This window comes from Cydia splendana, chromosome 3 (genome assembly GCF_910591565.1).
Source record: "Cydia splendana chromosome 3, ilCydSple1.2, whole genome shotgun sequence".
NCBI lineage: Eukaryota > Metazoa > Arthropoda > Insecta > Lepidoptera > Tortricidae > Cydia > Cydia splendana.
Window position 1 is genome coordinate 1,504,586 of NC_085962.1, and position 15,288 is coordinate 1,519,873.

Genomic DNA, 15,288 nt, shown 5'->3' on the forward strand with positions numbered 1-15,288 from the left:
TTGATCAAAATAAATATCCCAAAAACGTCATATAGGTACAAAATCAAATTTTCTACTTTCTACCTAAAAAGTGTCCGAGGAAAAAAGAGGCGTGTAGGTACTTTTCAGGATGATCATATGGTAGAGGAGAATAAATTGTAGGTACATAGGTAGGTATTGACAAAAAGAGTTAAGAAAGGAATTATAAAAGCAAATGTTATAAGAGTTTTGATTGAAGAGTTGAGATTATAGGAACTTTCAGTATGAAGTCAATATGAAAACTGCGACGCCACAATGAATCCACGTGCTTTTTATAGTCTTATCGTTATCGTGTATCCGATAGATACTTAAGCGCCTGATGGTCACGACTGACAATAAAAACCGTCCAAAAGCATTCAGACCATGCCCAGTCTAGTACCGTAGTGGACAGTCCGTCACCATAGGAAGACGTATAAGGGACAATATGAACATAGCAAGGAATATGTACCCTGAGGTCCCTAGTTCGGTATTTTTATATTATCTACTAATTGTACAGCAATTAACCCAGGCCTCAGTTACAGGTATGTTTTTTTTGCTTAACCACGTGCAACAGCAGTGACAGACATTGTAATGCTTGTTCAACTGTTTGCCGTATTCTCGCGCAACAATATTTAAAACTCGGACTAATTTTCCACTTGCTGTTCCTGCTGTAAATATAATTATCCAACCTACGCACAAACGGTTGAGAAATGCGACCTGTAGAGAAGAACAGCTGGACAGACATTCCATTTCATTCATATCAAGGAAAAACCCAATACGAAATCATTTTTGCCCAACCTGATAGAAGGCTTTGCTCGTGTGCGGTCAATGATTTGATTGAGTATTAAATATGTATTAAACTTTGTGATTTTTACAGAACCTCCAATAGGCAGATAGGCACTGACCCAGACCTATAATAGTACATACTCCAGTAAGCAGTTTTCGAGGCGTTCGTGCTCAGGACGGCAATTACTCTATGTTCCTTGGTATCCCGTACGCGAGAATTGATCCGAAAAACGTTTTTGGTGTGAGTACTGAAATTTCTCAAAATAATCAGAGAACGTCGTTTGGGCACATTTTGTCAACGGTATTTTCGTTTTTATAGGTACAAGCTCCCCTCCGTTCCTTTTGTTACGAAACTCCTTTCATCTTTTTCTTTATTTTAAATTAACTTGTTATTGGTATTTTCCTTTACTCGTAACTTGAAAGGACTGCCTTAAAACTACCTAACTACCTATTATAGTCTAAAATCTCTCAACTATGGTCCTTAACTAACTTGAGAATATCCTGGTCTAGTTTCAGTTTATGTAACCATTAGTTTACATAAATTGAAACTAGACCAGGATACTCTCAAGTTAGTTAAGGACCACAATTACCCACTGGAGACCAAAATAGGCACATTATACGGTACGTTTGATGTTCATGTAGGTATATAAATATAAAGATATGATGATTGAACGTGTACAGTTGATTATTTTCCTCTAGTCTTGTTTTAAATGTACGATAAACTCTTCGAATTACATTACATAAAATATAAAGAGCGATTACCAAAAGGACATGTTAACATTTCAGTCTCCTATACCACACAAATTCGAAGGGATATTTTTTTTTTTTTTTTATTATTGAAAATTTAACAGAAAAAATACAATATTTAGTACCTTAATCTAATGTTTCGCCAAACTGTGAGACAGTTTGTTGGCGGTGCGCTCTAAACTAATCTTAAGCTAAATAGGTACACGAATTATTAAGTGACAAGTTAAGTTATCATTAAGAACATATAAATTTACCTATATGTATGTATCCTAAATCTATCTTGCGATAATCTAACATAGTACTAATAGTGACATTTCATAACACGAACATAACAGGAAGAATTCTTATAATATTATAAAAATATATCCTGAAGGACGGTACGGTCGACATTTGTCGGGCATGCCGCCGTCCCGGAGAGTCACTCAGGCATATCATTTCTGGTTGTTCTCATCTTGCTAACGGCGAGTACTTGCACAGACATAATCTCGTAGCCAGGATTATTCACCAGCAACTTGCTCTTCTATACGGCCTTGTGGACCGCGAAGTACCGTACTACAAGTACTTACCTGCGCCTGTTCTCGAGAATGGTCGTGCCACGCTCTATTGGGATCGATCTATCATCACTGACAGAACTATTGTAGCCAATAAGCCTGACATCGTGATAATAGATCGATCGCAACGTCGGGCCGTGCTCGTTGACATCACCATCCCCCATGATGAGAATCTCGTGAAAGCCGAGAAGGACAAGTCCAGTAAGTACCTAGACTTGGCTCACGAGATAACCGCCATGTGGGATGTTGATTCGACGATCATTGTCCCGATAGTCGTTTCAGTGAACGGTCTAATAGCGAAGAGTCTCGACCAACATCTTGAGAGACTCTCGCTAGGTGGTTGGATCAAGGGTCAGATGCAGAAGGCGGTGATCTTGGACACGGCGCGGATAGTCCGCCGGTTCCTCTCTCTGCGGCCCTGACCACCGGTAGCTTGGGCCCTGCCCCGCTGCTGGCGGCACCCTAGGTTAGGTTTTTTATAATGTGTTTATATTAATTTTTATTGTTTTGTAAGTGTTTTTATATTTTACTTTTATATTCATATTATAAATAACCTGACTTAAGATGAGAAATGAATAAAGAAAATAATAATAAAATCATTTATTTCAGGCAAAGCCCATAAAAATGTTAGTATCTGTACAAAGCAAAACTTAAGACTATTGTTAATAAAATACAGAGTCACAAAACACAGACACAACCGGATGAGCATAAATTCATTAAAACAGTCAATAAAATAAATGTAAAAATAAAATTAAATAATTGAATTGTGAATTACAGAAATAAATTAAATTAAAAACATTAAAATAATAACAATAAATGTAAAAAATCGATCGACAATAATAAATAAAAAAATATTAAATAGCAATTATAATAAAAACATGTCATCAATTAAAATTTAAAAATTACCAATTATAATTTACGAATGTCGAATGAAGGCCGATCCATCTTTTAAGCATGGGTGAATCCCACCTGTCGGCAAACACCCTTAGAAGGCTGCTAGGGCTCCCCCGCATCCTTTCTAACAATGAAGCGCAGCGCTTCCTCATGATCGCATGAAAGCCGTCAATCCCCGCCTCCGTAAACATGCCCGAAGCACTGCACCTCCGATGAAGCCCCAGCAACGCCCTAAATGCATTATTATATTGCACCCGGAGTGCGCTGTACGTCCTCTGCGCATAATTGACCCAGAGATTGCAAGAGTAAAAGCACTGGCAGTATGCCCTAAATAGCGTTAGTTTTACTTTTCTAGTACAGCTTGCAAATCTCCGAGCCAACATATTGCAGCGAACAGACAGCGCCCTCCGCTCTCTCTCTATGTCCATATTGTCAGAGAGGTCTTCAGTGACCCAGTGGCCCAGATACTTAAAATGCTTAACCCGGTTTAAATGGGTGCCACACAGAGCAATTGGTGGCACAATCTCGTACGTCTTAGCACCAGCCTTGAAGATTAGGAATTCACTCTTCTTAGCATTGTATCTGAGCCCATGGTCCACTGCATACCTCTCACAGACACCGAGCAAGTTTTGCAATGCGCCGAGAGATGGCGTGAGCAGCACCATGTCGTCTGCATAGCTGATGTTGTTAATACAAACTCCATCAACCGAACAACCGACGTTGGTGCTGCTCAACTCCTCTATCAAACCGTTGATGTACAGGTTGAAAAGCCGGGGAGACGTAAGCCCCCCCTGTCTCACCCCGCACTCCAACCTGTACTCCTCCGAAAGAACACCCTCCCATCTCACACAGTTTCTCTGGTTATGGTACCAATATTTAAGAAGAGAGGTTACCTCTGTCGGCATCCCTGCTACTTCCTCAATCTTGCTCCATAGGACCTTATACGAGACGAGGTCGAAGGCCTTAGATAAGTCCAGGAAACATGCAAAGACTGGCGTTTTTCTAGACGTATAATACTGGACGGTCCGCTTGAGACAGAGGATAGCACTCTCAGTTGAGAGGCCAGGCCTGAAGCCGAATTGGGCATCATGTAGACTTAGGTGCTTGTCCAACTACTGATCAAGCAGAGCGTCCAGTATTTTAGCAATAATGTTAGCCAGGGAGATGGGTCTGTAATTATTAACGTCAGATGGATCTCCGGTTTTGTTTTTGACTATCGGGACAACTACTGTGTACATTAACTCATCCGGTAGGTAACTATGGCTAATACACAGACTATAGAACACAGCCAACACCCTCGGCAGGTGACTTCCCGCATGCTTAAGGTGCTCTACACTTAAGCCGTCACAACCAGGGGATTTTCCTCTTACCATATTTCTAATCACAGAGGACACTTCATTGGCAGAGAATTTAACGGAAATCCCCTCGTTTTGACTTCTCGTTAAGAACACAGGGGTAGTAGGCCCAAGAGGCGACTCCACTTTAAAATTATGTTTGAAGGCGTTGGCTATGTCATACGGGTCATGAATATTATAGCGGCACAAACGCTTTGTTAACACAAGAAAGTAGGTAGCTAGGTTAAATTTTCATATTTGTGTAGTAAAATCTGTTTAAATTTCGACTTCAATCTACCTATGTTCAATTTAGGTGTTTCAAGTAAAAGAGGGTACTCGTTATAAATTTTGGGGATCAAGTATTCTTTTGTTCTTCGACCATAATAGTTTTTTGCTGACGGTTGTGTCAATCTTATTCTCTTAGCAGACCTAGTGTCACGCTTACTTATTCTTGGTATTTTACAATCATCAGTGTAGTAACTATGTAACACATTTAAATATACAACCTTACAATGCACAGGAAGTATCTTACAAGTTGAGAAAAGTGTATCATAATTATGTCTGTGCTTTTTCCTAGTTTTATAACCGACCAAATATTTAATTAATCTTATCTGGAGTAGCTTTATTTTATCTAAATAAGTTTTAAAGGTAAGTCCGTAACAGCTGAGTCCATAGCTTAATAATGCGTCAGCAAGTGCATGGTAAACAATGTGCAAGGTGCGTTTATTAACAATTCGATTTAGGTGGTAAAATTGACCCAAAATAGACCTAAGCCTATTGCATATTTGATTTATGTGAAGTTTGAAATTGAAATGTTTATCTATTAGTAATCCCAGATACTTAAATTCCTCAACTACTTCTAATTTATTACAAGTGCAATTATTTTTATTTTTATGTAAACATTCATATGAATGTCCTACGACATTAATTTCACATGCCTTTACATTTTTGGCTATCTTGTTGTACGGAGAAAATATATGCATACATTTAGTTTTATTTAAATTCAAAATTATTCCATTGTCATGGGCCCATTTAGTAACATTCTCAAAATCCACCTGCACCTTACTCACCATGTCTGCGACGTCCTTGATTTGAAGCAGTCGATGATACCTCAAGATGTCCTCAAATTGAAGAATATAACCAGACAATAACTGGGACACTGGACTGCCTACACGTCAACATTTACGTACCGAACAGCGCCAGTATTCATAATCCCTTGCCCGTTAAGATCCATATATTTGGGGGCACTTACATATTTGGATTTGCAAGCAGATACGTCTACGGACCACGCTTCTTGGTCAGACATGACGTTATTTTCATTACTTTGAACTATCGTCTTGGCCCGTACGGATTTATGTGTCTAAACACTTATATAGTGCCAGGGAATCAGGGTTTGAAAGATCAAGTACAGGCACTACGCTGGATTAAAGAAAATATACGATATTTTGCCGGAGATGACTCCAAAATAACTATAGCGGGAAACAGTGCAGGTGGACAATCTGTGGATTTGCATCAGTACTTTCTGCAGGAACCACTTTATAATAGAGTTATTTTGCAAAGTGGCGTTGCATTGAATCGTCCACTTCATATTAGGGATCCTGAACCATATGCTCCTATAAAATTAGCAAATCTGTTGAATTATACAACAAATAATATTAACGATGCTTTATCATTTCTTAACAAAGTGGAGCCACATGAACTTATTGCTGCAACAAGAGATTCTGGTGTATTTCTTGGACCGTGTGTTGAAAAGCGATTCGAAAATGTTAATAACTAAGGTAAGTACCCCTATTAACGACCCCATTAAAATTGGCATTGATTACCGTGGTATGTACAAAATAGCGTTTAATAAGAAATCTTATTAACTTTCTTTGAATCTAAGAACACAGAAATAAAGCCTTATCTTTTGACTGTCGAATAAGTATAACACTACTACGAAAACATCACGCAAAAAAGTCGAAAATCGTAAACTAGCGCATCAGGAGCGCAAAATTTGGTTGCTCCATACTAACACGCAACACCTCAAGTAAGTAAACGCGTATTCTATTTAGTGATTAGCGTAATAATGGTAAATATTATGAAAAGACTAAGACTTGAAATTGATTCTTAGTTATTATCTTTATGATTCCCAAATACTTTATTTGCGATATTTGCTCGCCAATAGGAAAAAAAATGGAAATTAAAAACCTCGGTGTTAGGTTCCATTTTCTTAGTGTGACACCTAATTTCGAGGTATACCTCGGTAATAACGGAAACGATATTTTAGATTCGAGCGATCTTATATTCATATATAAATGCACATTTCCTTGACTTTTGATGTTATTGAAATATTTAACCACCTATAAAGCTAAAGAGCTATTAACGTGGTATGAAATCCATGCAAGAACTCTTAATTTTGATTACAATTTTAGACACCTTCTCAGACGTTTTCTTAGAAACCCTTATATGAGAAACTCGTTCAAGTATTGATATAAAAACAGAAGTATGGTTATAAAGTTTATTTTAACCATTGTTTTGTAACATTTGGAATCATCCATATTGATCGTTTAAAAAAATACAAGAAAATTATTTATTTTTATTACTCGTAAATGAGTTTTAGAATTATTTGAATTGAACTGATTAACGATGGTTAGAAAAGACATCACTCGGTAATAAGCTGTATGAGAACCTAATACAGACCTTCATGGCTTCGATATTAATAGGTTCTTAAAATACCTAATTAATAATACTTTTGATAGTCTTTTGTATACCAGGTACATAATAAGGGTTCTTAAAATTCAAGGACCGAAGACAGGCTCGAGAATTTTCAGACTTAATTATGTACCTACCGTTGCACACAATATTTTTTCTAAGGCAGCAAACATAAAATGATATACCGGGTGTGGCCTGTAACACGAGCAAATAATTAAAACATAGATTGTACTCCTCAAACGGTGACATTTTTGTTTAACAACTTTTAAAAATTATGAAGTATTTAGAGTCCCTATTTTACATACAAAATAAATATTATCTTCAAAGGACGCCATCGCCACGTCATATCATTGTGATTGACGTTGCTTGTCACGCCTTAAACATAACAAAATTCGCAATACATTGCGTCTTAGAATAAACTTTAAAGTGTATTAAAAATCAAACCACAAGTTATTTTTAAAAGTTGCTGATCAAATGTTGGTCAATATGAGGGATACAGCCTACAGTTTAATTTTTTGCTCGTATTACAGACCACAGGCTATATAAAGTCAAAGTAAATATTGGTTTTTAGATCTTTGCCTAGAAGATAGCATTTTTTTTAATACAACACTTGGCTATTGTGATATTTGTTTTCATATAGACAAAGGACACGGCCCCCTACGCACCGCGCATCAAATGTAGTTGGTTTAGATATCACGCAACTGGCAGTCATTAAATCGACAAATAGAAGTGTTGGAGTAGAAAAATATATTTTATGTTATTTTAATAATAAAAGAGACATACAAACATACAATATTAACATTAACTTACACAGATCTTGTATATTGGGTAGAATATAATTCTGATAGCTTTCTGAACGTTTTGGCGCAACTTGCCCTCCACGTCCGGTTAAAATAATTAAGTACCTATTTATTTAAGGTAGATAATAAATTAAACAAGAATTTCGACGCTCGTAAAGGGTAAGCCACGATGTTTTTAGCGTTAAAGGAACCAACTAATTTATTTAAAATTCATTAATAGTAGTCGTAGGTATTGAATATACCATTTTTATCCATTATTGTCAAATAAATAAGATTTATCATGATTATGGAACTAAAAATGCGACGGGATATCCACCCTCGTAAAAAGGAACCCACATCCGCGGTATTTGGGTAACAGTGGTCCATTACCACGGTAATAGGCGATTTCGACATTTTGGTTTTGATAATTATTTTTTCCTTTATATTTTTCCAAAAAAAGGCCAGAAACTAAAATAATATAAACTTTAATTAACAAACTAACATAAAAAAATATGTCTTGGTCCATACACCGCCGGTTTATGCTTAATTTTTGGCTCTTTTTGGAAAACTTGCTTAACCCCCTCGTTAATAGGGGTACTTACCTTATATAACGAAATACCCAGCTGATTTGAACACTATTACTCGAAGAGATGTCGATGTTTTAATTGGTATTACTAATGACGAATGCTATATGATGATAACTTTGACAAAAAAAGATAAATTTGAAAGTGAGGACTACGTGTCTCAGACGTTAGAAACTTATTTTGATTTCAAATAAGGTTTGGCAAAAATTTCATTTTTGGTACAAGCTTTTATCGCTGACTGTACTTTTCTTACGACAGACAACTAACTCATCGAGACAATTCTAAAAACCTCTAACACAATTAGGTTGCGTTGTTTCATCACAGAGTTCCTATGGCCACCTCCTGTCTCCATCATCAGATCAGCTCGATGGTACCATAATATTGCATTGTCATCCGATTTATACATGCATGCAAAATTTCAGCTCAATCGGAAACCGGGAAGAGGATCAAATTTTACTTGCAAGATTTGATTACAGACCGACAGACAGACAGACAACGGTCAGGTGAAACTAAATAAAAGCTTGTAAAATAAAAGTAAGTTCTCAAATGAAACAAAAATGATTGTCCGGTTGTTTTATTATGGTGACGATGTTCAACGTGAAGATAATAGGAGACAGGAAATTAATGTAGGTGCCGATTTTGTTTTTCACAGGCCGATATTTAGAACTGTTAGAAAATATTTGGAAAGTGGCCTAAACAACACGTACTTCTATATGTTTTCATTTTGTAGTGAAAAGAATTACTATAACCCTTATAGTGTAGTAAATGAAGCAAGTTGTTGTATGGAGACCCATGCATTAATTTCTCAGTCGATGAAATTTTGCTTCGTTATTGTATAGTATGAGCCGAAACTAACATATAAATATCCAAAAAACAAAACACTCTTAAGTTAGGTATTTATACGTAAAAATACAAATCTGTTTATATATTGAACTGAGTAATTCCTCCGTCCAAATTTATTTTAACAAATAAGTTATTTGTATCAGTATGTAATACTAGAAAAAAATCTAAAACTTTTGTCAAACATGAGAATATTTTTTTATGATAATTCCTTTTTTTGTCGCTTATTTTCATCGGAAAATTGCTCTGTCATTTTTTTCTTCTTATATGATCTTAGAATATAATTTGGCGTAGTGGGTAAGAAAATAAAAAAAAAAATGCATACCCAAATTTATGTATTTTAGAACTATTAAAAACTGAGAGTGGAAAATTTCTCAGCCTGATTTCTTTTTAAATATGTACTAAGTAGTCACGTATGCACTTAAATCCAAAATATCCAAAAGAAATATCATACCTTGTACACCCCGCTCCCTACACACTGCTTCCGATATGTTTAGTTTTTAATACGCTCGTTAATTTTTGGATGTTTTTATAGTTGAATAGATAGACTACTGTGAACTTAATTCAGTAAATAAAATGGATAGAGAAATTTTCCACAGCGAGTAAAAAGGCAATTTCTGAAAATAGTACAGTTACATGGTAATTTTTTTAGATTTTCATTTTTTATTGCTGTGCTCACGTCTGTGGGACACCCGCAGCTCATATCTCCCGATGCATGCACCACATGGCCACTCGGGCATCACTGTCCGATGCCGCGAGTCGTTTGAGGAAGGTAATGAGCGAGACAGAACTATATCGCGCTTTACGTACGCCGACATAGCAACAAAAAAAATATTTGGCGGTGTCTGATAGACCGCACATCAGTCGCAGAGGGTTAAGGTAACTTGGGTGCGTAGATTACGAAAAAATATATAAAAAGAATTTAAGTGGGGGGAAAGGGGGGTTTTGCAGTGGGAAATAATTTCCCGTTATCCGTTACGGAATAGCAAATTTTGAATGAAGTGGGAAATAGTTTCCCATTGTCCGATACGTTTACGAACATTTTACTAGTTAGTAGCTCCCCTCGGCTTTGCTTGGAATTCAAGTATAATTTTTTAACGTTATCTTCATAAATCAAAGAAATAAATAAAAGAAATAAATAAACAAAAAGAAGGCACAGATTTTTTTGTGTAACAGACAAACGGGCATATATTTTTATATATGGAAACAAATTAAAATTTAGGTAGAGAACAAACACTGGGAAATAATTTCCCACTTGATAAAACCTACCATTTTTTTTGTAAATCATAAGTTCAGGAACAAACAATGGGAATTTCCCACTTACTAAAACCTTAAAATCTTGGCTAAATCATATCGTTATCACAATTCTTTTCAAACAAAACACAGGGAAAATAAGTCTAGTTTATGATAGTATTCAGTGTATGCACTTACAAGATTTTTTTTCGCACTTAACCTCAAAACTCTAAAAAAATGTTGTTATTGCAAAAAAAATCACGACAACTGACATTGACTTTGACGTATGGTCACAAATGGCTGCCATTAGAAAAATGTTGCCATTTTTCAAATTCAAAATGCTACTAAGTTTTTAAATCTGTATGGTTGGTATCGCTGAGTGCTGCCATTAAAAAGATAAAAAATATTTCGTAAATTAGAATGAAATGGGAAATAATTTCCCGTTATTTGATTAAGGGATAAGTATATATGGAATATGCCATATTCTGAAGGTGGTGCCGTTCACGCTGATGAACTGGGATATTTATTCGATTGTTCTTTCATGAAAGAACGATTGCGTGATGAAGATATGCTTATTGGGGACAGGATGACCGAACTTTGGTCTAATTTCGCTAAATATGGGTACGTATTTATATGTCGGGAATTGTGGGCGTATCATACTATCGGCAGCACATCAGAACCTTCAATCGTGGATGACGAGGGCCTTCAATGAAATACAATGTTCAACTCACAATCTTTACTGCACAAGACTCATTATAAATCACAGCACGCGATACGTTTCTTATCTTAAGCAAACCAGTGGATTTGACCCAGGAACGGCCACCGACGTCATCCTCTCCCGTTCGTTGTCATCGTGCTCCTTCTGAAGATTGATTGACAGCATAACTTCAATTGTTCTGGACTTCAATTGTTTTAACAGCGCACTCTATGACGTCTTGGCGGAACTGCGTCGAACGCCACTCAGGTGTACGTAACACCCTAGTTTGCTCTATTTGTCAAGGTTTGCATGATAAAACGCCTCTTGAAGGCGACAGATGGCACATTTCAGCCATTCTCCGACATATATATAAACATGATTTGTAACGTATTATGTAAATGTAGGTATAGTAATATAAGTATCAAGCTGAGGGACAGGGGGTGCGAGTGCGACCCTCGGTCCGGATCATACCTTGGCCAACAGATCTCATTGGCCATTCAGCGCGGTAACGCTGCCAGCGTAAAGGTTGACTCACGCTAGACCAGACCGTGCACGGGCCGAGGCGCCCGACATGTCATTTTCTATGACGGCTGATCGGTGATCACGTGGTGCTTTCCTTAGAAAACGAAGCTCCGAAAGCTCCGGCTCGGCCACGGCTCGGTCTAACGTGAGTCATCCTTAATGTGGACATTTGAGCAAGGTACGATTCATGACGGTTATTTTGCTGAACTTAGATTATATGAAATGACGAAGCCTGTTGCGGATATCGTCCTTGGTATGTTTGGGACGATTTCATTGCATTTGTAGCCACTGGACGAAGCCTTCGTTGCGGATTTCTTACATTTAACTGGAGTATTTTTAGGGTTCCGTACCCAAAGGGTAAAACGGGACCCTATAACTAAGACTCGGCTGTCCGTCCGTCCGTCCGTCCGTCCGTCCGTCTGTCACCAGGCTGTATCTCACGAACCGTGATAGCTAGACAGTTGAAATTTTCACAGATGATGTATTTCTGTTGCCGCTATGACAACAAATACTAAAAACAGAATAAAACAAAGATTTAAGTGGGGCTCCCATACAACAAACGTGATTTTTGACCGAAGTTAAGCAACGTCGGGCGGGGTCAGTACTTGGATGGGTGACCGTTTTTTTTTGCCGTTTTTTGCATTATGGTACGGAACCCTTCGTGCGCGAGTCCGACTCGCACTTGCCCGGATTTTTACATTCAAATTATTTAAAATATATGGAATTATTTAACAAAAAGGAAGTATTATTAAATACAAGTTTAAAAACTTATTTTTTGTTCGATAAACTCAATAAAGCTATCAAAATTATGCTCGATAAGCCATCGTTTCAGATCGTCTAGCATGGGTTGCTTTCTCGTGCGCGAGTCCATACTTCAAGTCGCGCAAGATGTATGGAGTCGCGCGAGAGTGCGCAACTCATGCTAGCAGGTCAGGTGCGTTTTTAAAATTAAATAATGACGGCACATTCGTTACATGACCCGGCAGTCGGTTGTTTGTACATGGTCAGCCCCATCACGTGGGTTGGTTCAGGGCATTCCGAAACTTAACGTACTACCGTAGATGTCAGCTGCTCTCACGTATTCATTAAGATGGCATCGCACATGGACAGCTATTTGGTATCAATCGCCCCAGAGGCAGCGTGAGTATCCTGAGATTCTTAAAGTGCGGTTTTGCAGACGTACCCGTCCTATCAGCACAATGACTCGGACGGCTCTGTTTTGCATACGGAAGATATGCTCTTATTCGGCAGCGCGACCCCACAGCTCTGCGCTGTATGGGAGGATCGAGTGCACAATAGCATAATAGCATAATCACTTGCCAGGCGTCGAAGTGCTACGCAGGCACCCGCCAGTTTGTTAAGAACTTTGTACTTACTGTACCACCGGAGGCACTTAAGTGATTCAGAATTATTTTAATGAACCTCCTTGTTAAGGATGACTCACGCTAAACCGGGCCGGGCCCGAGCCGAGTTGTCCGACATGGCATTTTTTATGACGGCTGATCGGTGATCATGTGGTACTTTCCATAGAAAACGAAGCGCCGGAAGCTCCGGCCTGGCCCCGGCCCGGTCTAGCGTGAGTCAACTTTTATTCGGTTTTAATTGGTGTTTGTGCAGAATACTTACTATATTCTTTGATGGCAGAGTACAATAGCATTGCAAAGTTAATATGTTTATGTTTACCCAGCTGACAGACGTCGATTAAAATCCCGAACAACTTTATCGCAATATGCTGAGAATGGGTTGACACAGATTTTTTTAATTAGTTTAATTCGTTTTTATTTGTCTATAGTGTATTTAATAGAAAACAATTTATATCTTTATTTCAGAAATCCAACACCAAAACCATCTAAGTTGATTCCTCTTCAATGGCCTCGCGTAACCCAGGACAAACCGCAAAAATTGTATGCAGGTGACAGCTGTCACTCTACCCAAGATTTGCAATAAATACTTTAAGAACATATTAAAGGTTCAGATGTACATATGTTCGTGCAAAATTGTTTTCCTTCGTATTTCCTCGGAAACGTTCGTATTTGTCCTGCTACTTCAATCACCCTCAGTACTTTTTGTACCGAGACTGAATGAAATAGGAAGACACGTTCGTACGTTTCCATAAAAATACGAAGGAAAACAATTATGTACTACATCTGTACCTAAAGACAGAATTGAGAATTCACAATGAGTTCAGCAGTAGATGTCATATATACCAAATGTGGTGGGGGGCGCATCAAATTGATTTCATAAAATGATTTGATGTTGATGTTCTTAGAGTTTTTAACTTTACAGTTAAGTATACAAATCTCGGACAAATAAAATCCGAGAATCTGGCAGGGGTTCATCAGTGTAGGTCAGAGTACTAATCCAGCAAAAAGGTTGTAGAATCACTGAAAACAAACAATTTAATGAGTTTTAAGCTTGGCGACGTTGCTTTTATCGAATACAATTTGAATATATCTAACAATGCCAGGCGTTTTAATAAAGGAATGTAGGGCCAGGGTTACGTTAAACGTATTTACACGGTGTAAAACGTAACACTGGCCGACGCCTGTGATATCTGCATAGATGCCGACACCGCACAAGAACACAGTAGGGTTGTCACAGACTTTTACACAACTGCCCCAGACTTACACTTGACTTACTATAAGACACGCTAGCCCTGTAAGTAGTACCGAGCTACTGACAATAGCGATGTATGCAGCTCGGGTGCGCGCGATCAGTGTTCCTGAATTCGCGGACACCTTAAGAAATCGAATTAAGGTAAAGGTCCTACCTACTGCTAGGTTGCTCATACCATCTATTGTAATGAATTCTCGGGGGAGCCTCACCCCTAGATTTAAAAATAAAAGGCAAGGTCTATAAAACCGTAGTAAGACCTGTTGTGGTCTATGGCGCGGAATGCTGGCCGACTACCAAGCTACAGCTGAGCAGAGTGCATGTGGCGGAAATGCAGATGCTCAGGTGGGCCGCAGGAGTGACCAGAGTTGGGCAAAAATTAACTTGAATAAGAATAAGAATAAAAACAGAAATTTTATTCTTATTCAAATCGATTTGAATTAGAATAATTCTTGCACTAGTTATTTTAGAATATAATTAAGGTGAATAAATCATGTGACTTTTATTTTAAATGCGGAATAAAAAACAGAATAATTATTCTAGAAGTGAGGCTATTCTAACTAAGGTTTTATTCAATTAAAATGTTATTTAGAATTAAGTTAATTTTTGTAGTACAATAGGTTATAATTTGTAAGTTCATTTTCACCCTTCTAATTTAAAGTCACATTGAAGAGTTCCGCTATACGCTATCTAGTTCTATCATCCGATCAGGGTGCTTAGCCAACATGCCAAACTTTGACGCTCCGTAGAGTTGCGCATAATCTCTCTCTATCACTCTTACATATTAGTGCGATACAGAGACAGATAGCGTTTCGTTGTCGTAGCACTCGTAGCGCAAACGATTGGGTGCCTAGCTAAGATGCCAATTTTTGTTTTTAATTTAATAACCAAATCATTAGGTACAATTTAGCTGTTTTTAGCGCTTTCTGTTCTGTCTCTATCACTCTTACATATTAGTGCAATAGAGAGACAGAGATAGGGTTTCGTTGTCGTAGCGCAAACGATTGGCATGTTGGCTAC

At 37.7% G+C, this 15,288-nt stretch overlaps 1 protein-coding gene and 1 long non-coding RNA gene across 2 annotated transcripts in view; one reads left to right on the forward strand and one right to left on the reverse strand.

Moving 5' to 3' along the window:
- LOC134806464 (uncharacterized) overlaps nucleotides 1–15,288 on the reverse strand; it is a 558,863-nt gene that overhangs the window by 266,964 nt on the left and 276,611 nt on the right. The window lies entirely within an intron of this gene.
- Nucleotides 443–13,602, forward strand: LOC134806638 (juvenile hormone esterase-like). Its single transcript, XM_063779965.1, has 7 exons — nucleotides 443–462; nucleotides 907–1,024; nucleotides 1,570–1,598; nucleotides 5,399–6,082; nucleotides 8,899–9,143; nucleotides 10,928–11,057; nucleotides 13,485–13,602. Exons 1-7 carry the CDS (start codon nucleotides 443–445, stop codon nucleotides 13,600–13,602), a joined length of 1,344 nt encoding a protein of 447 aa, XP_063636035.1.

Bases quoted from the DNA above. Each gene is read 5' to 3' on its own strand.
- LOC134806638 (XM_063779965.1), top strand. From the start codon at position 443: ATGAACATAGCAAGGAATAT. The intron at 1,599-5,398 runs ATTTTTTTTTTT...GCGACGTCCTTG, and splicing joins CCACACAAATTCGAAGGGAT to ATTTGAAGCAGTCGATGATA. The intron at 6,083-8,898 runs CTAAGGTAAGTA...GTAAAATAAAAG, and splicing joins CGATTCGAAAATGTTAATAA to TAAGTTCTCAAATGAAACAA.